This window comes from Podarcis vaucheri (assembly GCF_965113315.1).
Source record: "Podarcis vaucheri genome assembly, chromosome: 7".
NCBI lineage: Eukaryota > Metazoa > Chordata > Lepidosauria > Squamata > Lacertidae > Podarcis > Podarcis vaucheri.
The window spans coordinates 69,037,391-69,048,710 of record NC_138765.1 but is presented as its reverse complement, the minus strand read 5'-3'; the positions used below and the strand labels follow the sequence as shown (position 1 = coordinate 69,048,710).

At 48.9% G+C, this 11,320-nt stretch overlaps 1 protein-coding gene and 1 long non-coding RNA gene across 2 annotated transcripts; one reads left to right on the top strand and one right to left on the bottom strand.

Annotated features, from left to right (window-relative positions):
- Positions 1-108: 108 nt before the first annotated feature.
- LOC309536570 lies at positions 109-2,791 on the top strand. Its single transcript, XR_014221632.1, has 3 exons — positions 109-502; positions 1,106-1,248; positions 2,685-2,791. It is a non-coding gene; the product is annotated as an uncharacterized lncRNA (long non-coding RNA).
- A 345-nt stretch (positions 2,792-3,136) lies between these two features.
- VAMP3 (vesicle associated membrane protein 3) lies at positions 3,137-10,977 on the bottom strand. The gene is made up of 5 exons (XM_082230567.1): positions 10,511-10,977; positions 7,500-7,578; positions 6,455-6,613; positions 5,644-5,695; positions 3,137-4,580 (listed from the first exon to the last, which is right to left on the bottom strand). Exons 1-5 carry the CDS (start codon positions 10,960-10,962, stop codon positions 4,561-4,563), a joined length of 762 nt encoding a protein of 253 aa, XP_082086693.1. The 5' UTR covers positions 10,963-10,977; the 3' UTR covers positions 3,137-4,560.
- Between the last annotated feature and the right edge of the window lie 343 nt (positions 10,978-11,320).

The window sequence follows — 11,320 nt, the reverse complement described above, 5'->3', positions numbered from 1 at the left end:
CAAGGCCTGTAGGCGGGCGCGCCATCCGCATGAGCGTCCTGATTGGACCGGCGCGCGGAGGGGCGGGGCCGAAAGGGCGGGGTCTTAAAGAGGGCCGGAGTTGCTATTGGTAGAGAGAGGGAGGAGCCCGCGGGAAGTCGCGCTTCCATGCCTCGTGCCTGAGGAAGGTGTCACGCCCACCGCCGCTCGCTCTTGGAACGAGGGGAGCAGAAAAGGGTGTTCTACGTGTGGTGTGCACACGCGCACTCACTCCTTTCCCGCGCGCATGCTCGGGAGCGAACGGTGGTCAAATGGGCGGGGAGGGAGGCGGCTGCCCTTTGCTGCGCATGCTCAGCAACGGGCGCTTCCCCGTAAACATGTTTGCGAGGCGCGCCCAGCTGTTTCCCGCAGTCTTCCTAACAAGTGTATCCTCTCAGGAGGGAAGCGGCTGTTCCTAGCGATCTTCTGCCCAGACGGCTTTGGCTGCCCGTTGCCAATCTCTATCGGTCTCCAAGGCCGCCTGGTAAACTCACGAGCCTGGAAAGGCGATTAAAAACAAAAATAAAAATTTGGAAAGTTCTGGTCCCAAGTTCAGCATTTCCAAAAAGGGAGCTGGTTCCACTTCGCAGTTTCGTCCTTTTACAAGACAAAACTTTTTAAAAATATTTTTTAATAGTTTTCGATTACAATCCAATAATAGCCCCATTATAACAATACCAAATTAGAAAACAATTACGAATACGAATCGTTCAAATTCCAAGTTAAATATTTTAAGTGCCCCCCCCGTGGTAAAATTGATGGTTTGGTGATTTTATTTCTGTGTTCCAAAATCTTACTTCAATTACATTCCAGGGAACTATTTTGAGGTTGCGGTTCAGATAGCCTTCAACTAATTCAGCGAACTTCACAAAACTAGTTCTCTCCAAGCGCTGAAAGTGTCTTACTGTCGTGGGCTTGCCAGTGCCAGGATGTTTGCGTTATCGACCCATCTGGTGTGCCGTGTTTTGCCACAGAATATGCGACGTCTTTTTTCCTGCCTCTTATTTTCATCCGACTTCCCCGTTTCCTGCTGCCCCCCGCCTCCATCAAACATTGACGCACACACCTTTGCCAATCCTGTTTGCAGCCCTTCATGCATCTGGTCAAGGGGCTGCAGCCCACAGAAGCACTTCTACCAGCCTTGCCCCTACATGGACCCCCTTCAGATGTTTTAAGCTCTCAGCTGCCATCTGCATCAGGCCACTGTCCTTGGTTGCATCTAAAACTCAGGTAGGGCACCATCTTGGAGGGGGGGATGAAGGGAAGGCTGGCCTAGGCCCTGAATGGAGAAAGTGGCTGTGGCCCCTTAGCTGCTGCCACATTTCCAACTCCCAGCCTGCCTAATGGTCAGGGGTGGCAGTGGGCAACATCTGGAGGGTGACCGGTGCCACACCAGCCCTTCTAGGGGTGAGAGGAGACCAGACAGTGCCTCCTATCCACGGGCAGGCTGCTGTGAAGGTGGCATGGGGGTGCTGTCAAGGAGGCAGAAGATCTGGCCTCCAAGGAGCACAACACAACTGTTGCTGCCACAGCGTGCAATATCTTTCTTGGGGGCCAGAGCTGCTGCTCCTGTGGTCCTACACCTTGCCTCATGGGTGGGCCGGTCCTGGTAGCAAGACTATTGCTCTCCAGCCTGTTTGCGGGCTGCCAGGAGCCGTCTGGTTGACCAACGTCGGAAAGAAGACACCAGGGTAGATGGACTTTTAGGTCTGTGGCAGGTGCAGGGCTCATTGGGTGGGTCCACAGCTATTCTGTGCACATGGCAACCTTATGACAAGAGCATGCGCCAAGCCAGGATTGGCCAACAAAAAGAAGCTGAGGCTTACTGGCACAAGGTTAGGTATTAAAAAGGGGGAAGGGAACCTTCAAAGGAAAAGAAGTTGCAGAATGTGAGACGAACCTTTTCCTGGACAGTTAGTCTGTCACTATCTGGAGTGACACAGCACTCTTCACTTGAGAACTTCAAGAGCCTTGCAGCTGAACCAGGCTGTTACAAGAAAAAAAACTGCTCCCTTTCCCTTATGGGGTACCCAAGAACCCATACAGAGTCCTTACGTAGGTTCTCTATCGGTATGAGAAAATAAGAGGCCAACCAGAGAATATTGAGAAGCAAAGACGCTAGTAAGCCTGATCCTTATTAAACTGTTGCAAAAGGGTCTCAACCCCCCCCACCCCACCCCCCATGCAGGAGGAAGGAGAGGAACCCTGAACAATGGTGTGCCAGCCCTTATATAGACTTTCTGAAATTGCCCACCCTAGAGCCCAAGACCACCCCCCCAATACATCAAAAATACATCACTGAAGGGGTGGTCTACAGCACAAATACATCACAGGAGGCAGTCTACAGCAGAAATCCTGTCTGGCAGGAAACCTGTTGATGGGTTTACCTGGAGAGCCTGGCCAGTCTTATGTGGTGATAAATACTTAATTCCAGAGTCCACGTCACAGCCTCACCCTATTCATATCTTAAATGTGCCCTTAAGGCAGGATTTGTGAGCAAAGACACAATGGGAAGGTTTTTCCCATTTCCTCCCTCCTTGTAGAGAAACATTTGGTCAATTTGGGAGAGTGAAAATCATTTCAGGACTGTCTTCCTGTACTGTTTCAGACATGTGGATTATATATTTATGTACATGTTTGCCTTGTACATTTATTTTATATCTAAGTCCTTATAATTCTTATAACAAGGCCAAAGGGAGTCTACCCAGTCGAGCATCTGGGGCCGACTGAATGACTTTACTGGTGAGCCTGCAAGAATGACCTGAGTGCAAGAACAGCAACTGCCCTCCAAAGCATACTGTGTCCGAAAGTGGAACTGAAACCAACAGCATCATGACCAGCAGAAAGCAGAAGTGAATGGAGTAGAGGAAAATCCTCTGCGGCTTCTCTTCCACTTTTACTTTATTACTTTTACAAAAAAGAATGCATACCAGAAGCGACTTATAATCCATTTTTATTAAGCAGTTGTAAAGAAGGCTTCTCTTTGCCCTGTTAATAGTGCCAGGAAGTTGTGTGAAGCTTTGCATCCTGGCCAAGACATACACACATATACACAAAACAATGCTGAATTTCAGTCAAGGCACTGGCAAGTCTTACAAGGCAAAATTCACATCCAGTGTTTGGTTAAGCTTGAAGTTTAAAGAAATGTTTTAATAACATTTTATACAGTAAGAGGATTGATAACACCTGAATAATCTAACATTTTTGAAATCATTACCATAATTCTTACCCTCCCAACGTATATTCCACCTTCACTTTAAAACTAGCAGGTTAACAACTATCGCAGGACAAGTTTCAAGAAAAAGACTCCTTATAAAGTGCCTGCCAATTTGGTTTTGCTTGGAGTTCTTTAAGGCAGACCAACCTATTCTTCATTCATCTTCACCACCCCTTTAAAACTCTAGTTTTCTAGCAATTTGAACAACAAATGTGTACAAAAGGGGGCGGGGAATCGGCAAGGAACCGAGGACTACATGTTTGGCAATGCTGGTAAACAGTACAGACCCGGTCTCATTCATATATGCAGTTTTTGCTCATAAGTAGAGGGCGACAAGGAGAACAGAAGACCCAAAGGGGTGGGGTGTTGTGAGAAGGGTGCAAGGGGGTGGGTGGGAAGCGAAAATGAATCACCCAGAAGGCACACAATCACACACTGCTTGGCTCATGAAGAGCTGTGACACACCAGAGTATCTGGCACACTGAAGAGGACAGAAGCACTCTCTGACAAAATCTCTCAAGGAGGGCAGCCAACATCTGCATGGACCACCCTAAGCAACATGAGATGCAAGTCAAAAGTACTTTCAAGGTTGCTTTTGACCCTCATTTCCCAAACAGATAATATTATCTGCTGGTATGCTGAGGAAGCTTTTCTTGCTGGTTTTAGTTTTGCAAAAAACCCCAATGCCGAAACGTTAGTTAAATTCAACCAGAAATATGTTTTCAAAAATACTGTTATAATATTTGTTCGGGTCCAGGCAAAAGGCACTGAGGAATGACAGCTTACGACGAGACGAGCAGAAGGCACAGTGTTTTGTCCCAAATACTGCAAAAAGGTGTATTGGCACTTAAGTGCTTGGAGTGTGCAAGTTTCATGGTTGCTCCCCACCCAATTAGGAGATATTATCTAATTAAGGCAACAATGATTCCAAAATGGCACAAGAGAAAAAAAAATTCTCGAGAAAGCACAAATGAAAGCTAGTTTCCTTCCCTGTCCAGGTATAGGAGGTGAAACAGATAAAAAATACCCATGATCTATGAAAACCCACCCAGAAACTCACAGCTTCAGTATAGATCATGATACCCCCAAGCCTTAAGATGTTTCACCCTCACTCATACAGGTCTTAGCAGTCTCAGCCAACTGCAACAGCATTTACAAGTTGAAGCACATCATTTGAATAAGGGCACATTTGTCTATAGGCTACAAAGTTAACATTTCTATCCAAAATAAACGTTTGATTTGTGCACCCGTAGGAAAGCTTGATATGGAGGAGACTGATGTTCTTGTTGAAAACTGCTTCAAGTTCCAGGGTTTCCTCAAAAGGCTCACGAGGACACGCTCCAAACTATATATATATATTATAAAAAAATAATCACAAGGGGTCAGGAGAAGAAACATGATTTTATGCTTCAAATCAAAGGATACCTTAAAAACTATTTATATTTGAAGAGTGTTCCCTTTATAAAAAGTGGTCATCATCTGACACTGGGCAACTAGCAAAATTGGCAACCACAAAATGCAAAGCACTTGCCGTTCACTTCCCATTAAGAACAAACTCAACAAAAGGAATTGGGGCGGCAGTTTTACCCTCCCAAACCGTATGTTGTTGGGACTCCAACTGCATGAAGCCAACAGCCATCAAACCAGAAAGTTATCTGCACAGTCTTGAGTCAATTTGTACATGAATCAGGGCACAGAGGCATTTGTGGCAGCTATTCCACAGTGCCAGGGAACTCTTTTTCCTGAAAACAGAGGTAGCCCTCTGGAGGCTGCTGAACTGCTGCTTCAATCATCCTTGACCATTGGCCATGCTGGCTGAGGGTGATGAGAGTCCAGCAATATCTGGGAGCCCCTCCTTGCTCCTTAGCCTAGCGACTGAGAAGAGCTAAAAGATCTTCCAATTTGAGCAGCGTTACTACTAGATCAATGTACCTGGGGAAATACTATCTTGTAGGGCTTCTACACACCTTTTAGAAGAGATCTCAGTCTGCAGCGGGTCCACTGGGATCGGAACAGAATATATAATACCTGGCTCCCCTTTACTGCAAATCCCGAGAGAGACAGACAGAAGAAAGCCACTGGACTGCATTACCAGTGGCCTTCCAACGGAGAATCACAAGTTCTTTCTTTGAAAACGTTTTTCAGGGGCACAAATGGCAAATGAAGCAGAGAGGTCCAATATATCAGTGAGTCCCAGGCTAAGAAGCAAGGGGTCTCCAATTCCAAGGCCTCTATCTGATTATGGATGCTTTTGCTAACCTCCAGGTGTTTTGGACTACAACTCCCATCAGCCACAGCCATATTTGCAAGGTCTGATGGGAGTTGTAGTCCAAAGAAACTGCAGGGAAACATGTTGGCGAAGGTTGGTCGACGATATTCCATGCCTAACCAGGACTCAAAACGCTTACCAATGATGATGATTAAGAGAACGACCACCACTGCAATCAGAATGGCCCACATCTGCCAAGAGAGAGAAACAGAGCAGAACTATTAAATCTGCGAGCCACCACCATAATTTCCAAGTTTAATCTAGTATCCTAGTTTTGTCTAATTGCAATCACTCAACAGATACTGGCATTTAACATCATTTGGGAACTGTGAATTTCTTTGAGAAGTAGCAGCCTACTAATACAAGGATTCCGGTCAATATAATATAGCAGTATATATTTTTACCAAAACAAACAAACAAACAAACAAACAAACAAACAAACAAACATTCAGGAACTGGGAAATTGTGTGCATTAGTTAACAGGGAGTAAAACACATAATCATAGAATTGTAGAGTTGGAAGGGACCCCAAGGGTAAACCCTGCAGCAGGAATCTCAACTGAAGGCTCCATGACAAGTGGCCATCTGCCCTCTACTTAAAGGAGAGCCCACCGCATTCCAAGGGAGTCCGTTCCACTGTCAAACAGCTCTTACTGTCAGAAAGTTCTTCCAGATGTTTAGTTGGAATCCCCTTTCTTTTAACTGAAGCCATTGGGGTTGGCCCTACCCTCTGGAACCGGAGAAAATAAACTTCCCACTGGTGTCCCTTTCCTGACCCTCTACAGGTCTTCAGTTTCCCTCAGTCATCCTTTGCAGCTGTCCAGGGACTCAGGGGGAACCCCGTATCTTCTGCCAACCTAATTCCCTCCAGATGTTCTGGACCTCAGCTGTATTGCAAACCCCCTGGAGGGCCCAGGCTGGCGAAGGCTGCTGCCGCCCAGTCAGAGTTACCTTGCAATTCTTCCACCAGTACTTCCTCTTCAGCTTGGCAGCATTTGTCTCAAACTGGGCAGCTCCGGCTTGCAGGGCATCCACGCGGTCATCCAGCACGGACAGCTTCTCATCCCTTTCCAAAACCTTGTCCACGTTGACTCTCATGATATCCACCACCTGAGAAGTCAGAATGATTCTTAGCATGCCTCTATCATTTCTTTACATATACAGTGGACGCTTGGGTTATGAACGTGATCCGTGTGGGATACACATTCGCAACCTGCAGCGTTCACAACCCGCAGTGGTGCGTCTGCGCACGCCCGGGTTGCGATTCGGTGCTTCTGCGCATATGCAAAGCACGATTTAACACTTCTGCGCATGCACAACCACCGAAACCCGGAAGTAACCCATTCCAGTACTTCCGAGTTTTGGTGGGTCCGTAACCCCAAAAAACACAACCTGAAGCATCTATAACCCAAGGCATGACTGTATATACAGTCATACCTTGGAAGTCGAATGGGCCCCCTTTGGCCAGATTCAGCAGCTGGGGTCTCTGTGTACATACTTCCATGGATTAAGTCCACTAGCAGAGGAAAGCTTGGGCCAGCCTTGCCCACAGCCTCGTGCCTTCCAGATGGTATTGGACCCCGAAACCCAGCATCCAGTGATGAGTTGGGAGGTGACGAACATCTGGAAGGCTGGTTTGTGCCGTAATAAATTGTAGTTGGCCACACAATACCCTTTGTTGATTTCACGGCAGCAGACGGTCAAACTGAACCCCTCTGGAAACAGGAAAACCACAACAGGGTGCCAAGTTGCTTGGCACTTAGAAGCCACAGTAAGTTTACACCAGCTAGACACCCCCCCCTCTTGAAGGTTACCCCCCACCCCCACAGAGTAGGTAGTCTACAGTATGCATCTCGCTGCAGCTTCACGCAGTGCAGCCAAAGAGAAGAGGAAGGAAGAGGGCAGATGATGGCCAGCTTTGCTCATGTCTTGCAAGAGACAGATGAACCTCGCCACACAGGGATGCTCAGGGGAGCCACAATGGTGCCACACCTACCTCATCCACCTGGTTCTGGGTTTTCTGAAGCCGGTTGCTGCCTGGGGCAGAGGCAGCCCCTGAGGGGCCACTGGTTGACCTGCAAGTCAGAGGCAACAGTCAGGTTATCACGGCCTGCTGTGTGCTTGGCCAGGACAGAATTCCAGTGGTAAAGAATTCCCCCCGCATGTGTTGCTTCTTAGATTCGTGTCCATTGTACCAAATGGTGTCTTGAAAGCAGCTCAGAATTAGCATTTAGAGTTAAAAACACCAGATTTCATTTTTTAAAAAAAAAACCAAACCCCAAACCTTTACACCTTTAAAAATTAAAACCAGCTTCCAAAAGATGGACACTGCGGGAAGGAAAAATGAAAACAAATGTCAGCAGCATTTGAGAGTGCAAAGTTTCAAACTGAAGGATTAGCTGCTAAAAAAAACAAACCAGTGATTTAAAGTTTCAGGAAGTGACCTCTAGCTCTCTTAGACCTCACTGTCTTTGGGATTTCAGCTCATGGCTGAATCATATCTTCTTGCCAATTAAGTGTCAAGACACTTGCATGTTATTAAAATCTCAGTCTAGGTGCCATTTCTGATACTGAAGTGGAAGGCAAAGTGTCAGGAGGGGGGCACCAGCTGAGGCTCCTATCATGCTGGGGGTGGTTGATGGGTCTTGGGAGTCCAACAGGGCTCACCCCTGTAATAAGGGAAAGCCACCGCAAGTTCCCAGGAAGCTGTCAACACAGTGACACCACCAGACCCACAACAGGCTCAAAGACAGGATGTGATGATTTGCCCATAACAGCTAAGTCCTTTAAAGTTTGCAGGTTTGTTTCTCTTGCATCAAATCCCCACCCAAAAACTAAATTATCAGGGCAACACCCCCCACAAAAAACTTATGGAAGCAGAGCTGCCTTTCCCATAGGGCTTAGTGGTGCATCGCGCCAGGGCACTGGCCTCTCAGGGGCGCCCCAGGGAGCTGTGTGGCTTTGCCAGCGGCCTCCCCGTTCCCTGCATGCCCAACTGCGCCCCACCAACCATATGGCTTGTGGGCATGCAACTTCCAATCCTCTGCAGGGATCGCTCTCCCACAGCGGCATGGGGGAGAGTTGCCCACCCCCAATGGCTGGTAGTGCACAGCTTCACCCCCCATCTGTATTAATTTGGGGGTGTTGAGCTGATATTTGCACCCCGGCGTCGCATCTGCTAAAGACGGCCCTGTCTGGAAGCAACCAGTTTTGAAAGGGCACGATCCATCAGACTGATCACTCTCTTGTTAACAGAAGGGCATGCATTGCAGTTGACCAAGGGGGCTGCCCCAAATGTCCCTAACACAAGTGTTACGTACACATGCAAGAAAATCCTATTTTAAGTTTGATGGAGGTTTTACTTTAAACTGCTAATGTGTGAAACTTCCAGTGTTGTGTGCAGGTCTCCCTATAACAAAACAGAATGGTGTAAAATCCTATCCATGTAAACTGATAAACAACCTCCAAAAGTGTCCAATATGGCTGACCCTTCCTTTGTAACCATTTTTAACTGCAATCCTGGGACACAGTTATTAGGCAGGAAAGCCCCATTAGTCAGACTGTGGCTTGCTTAGGAGTAGCATTTATGCAAGTTTTATATTGCTTTTTCCACCCAGTTAGGAGCAAAATGTAATTAAAGCCATCAACACAAACTAATTCACACTGCCATTAAAATACCTAAGGGCACAAGCTTCTAAAAAAGCAGTCTAATGGTTGTACAATGGTTGGGTCCCTGGGGATTTAACTCCTAAAGGCCTGGGTGAATAAATAAAGACTTTGCAAGCATCTGAAGACCATCAGTGAGGGGAAACAATCCCATTTCCCAAGGGAGGGCCACAGTCAACATAACATGGGATAGCACTGAAAGCCTCTTTCACTTTCACAGCTGAACAACCATCTCCTTCCGAAAATGAGTTTTGGAAATTCACTGGGGTGTTTCTGCCCAGCAGTACTGGTAAGAGAAAGGACTTGGCAGGTTGGCGAGTCTAGCTGACTCTTCCTGGTGCCCCACTGGTTGGTTGGTTTTCAATGGCACGGAGCCATTGTGCCAAGTTGGGCCCCTTCAGCCCAAATGTGTGATTTATACTAATCTCCTCCCAGCTGAATTCTGGTCCAGGTGGGCAAGGGAAACAGCTGTTTAACAGCTGGCACCAGAAGAAAAGGGAGAGCCTCATTTCATAGGGTGACCTGTATCCCACATGCTCACCCTGAACCACTTGAAATTCAACAGGGAACACTTTGTTTTCAAAAGAAAATTAGAATATACAACACCCCTTGCAAAGTGGTGACATTGCTCAAGTTCAACCTGTGGTTAATTCTTCGAGAGCGTCAGGGCTCCTGAGCGCTAGCACCGTGATTCATAGGGGCTGAGCCCCCAAACAAATTTAGCTCCAATTTCCCCCTCCATACTGAAAGCCTGAAAGATTACTCTTCGCTTGCCTTACAAGGGAACAGGCACGGTACTGCATCCCTTTCCTTTAAGGCTTCCGCCCTAACCCAGCATGGAATTCAAGGAGATTTACTGCCAAGTAGACATGGGGCTGCTGCCCAAAAAGTTTTACTTGGAGCAGGCGCAGTGAAATTAATGCACTTAAGCCAGTAGCGTCTACTCCGAGGAGGACTAGCCTTGGAGAGGCGTGAGAACGCAACTTCGGCAGCGGGCCACTTTAGGGCTGCAGCCGTTCTGTGCCTCGGTGGAGACGCGTCCCCGAAGGCACTCTGCCTATGCCTAGAGGCCGCGCCTCTGCCCACGCCACGCAAGCCCAGGAAAAGAAACGAGAGAGTGTCCGGCCGACTTTCACTACCCTCCGTGGCGGCCAGGAGCAACGGGACGGGCCAGCGCGCCGGGGTGCAAAAGCGAAAGGGAGGGAGAGCAACCGGGCTGCGGGCCGGGGCCTAAGGCCGGGGAGGCGCCGCCCCAAGCAGGGCAGCTAGCGGGGAGCCCCGACGCCCGCCCACCGCCCCCAGATCAGGATCGGTCCCCCTCCGCCTGCGAACGGGGCTCACATGGTGACGTTGGGGCTGGTGGTGGCGCAGCAGCGACTCTCTCCGAAGAACTTCTGCTGCTCCGCGGGCTGTTGCTGTTGCCGCTTCGGGCTGCAACTTTTGCAGGCGCGGCCGCTGGGTGGGGCCCTGGGAAGCTCCGCCCCGCCGGCCGGGGAAAGCCCCCAGCCCCAGGAGCAGGAGGCGGAGGAAGGGGAAGCAGCTAGGCGCCTCCGAGAGCGCAACCCGCGGAGCTGGAAACCCGCCCGACGGCAAGGAGCAGCAGGGAAGCCTTGCAAGCGCTTGAGCGCGCTCAGCCGACGGCTTCTGAACCCGCTGGCCGCGGCGCCCGTCAGTCTCTTCTTAGGGCTTCTTCGGAAACTCTTGATTTGTGGCGTCTTCTTTCCCTGGACGGCCGTGACTGGAAGGCTACTAGGCACGATGGCTCTTCCCCGCTCCCAGGCGCAGCAATGCATCTAAACGGCAGTGGTTGAAAGTTACAGGAAGGGACAAGGGCTCTTGCGCTCGGGTCCTACTTGCGGGTTATCCACTGCTTCGCTGGACGGTGCACTCGATAAGCCACTGGCTTGATCCACCAGGGCTCTCCTTACTGTATGTTCTTAAGTGCATTGCGCTGGAGGGAGGCTGGTGAGCCTCCGGTGCTCGTCCTACTCAGAGGAGATCCGCTCAAGTTAAGAACGGAGCAGCCCATCACCGGCTGCATTTGGGAGTACCTGATGGGGGGGCACGTTTTTACCTGCGCCACGCTTGATGCCAAATATGATGCCTAGTGCTGGGCAGGTGGGCATGTTTTTTTTTTTAAAAATATTTTAT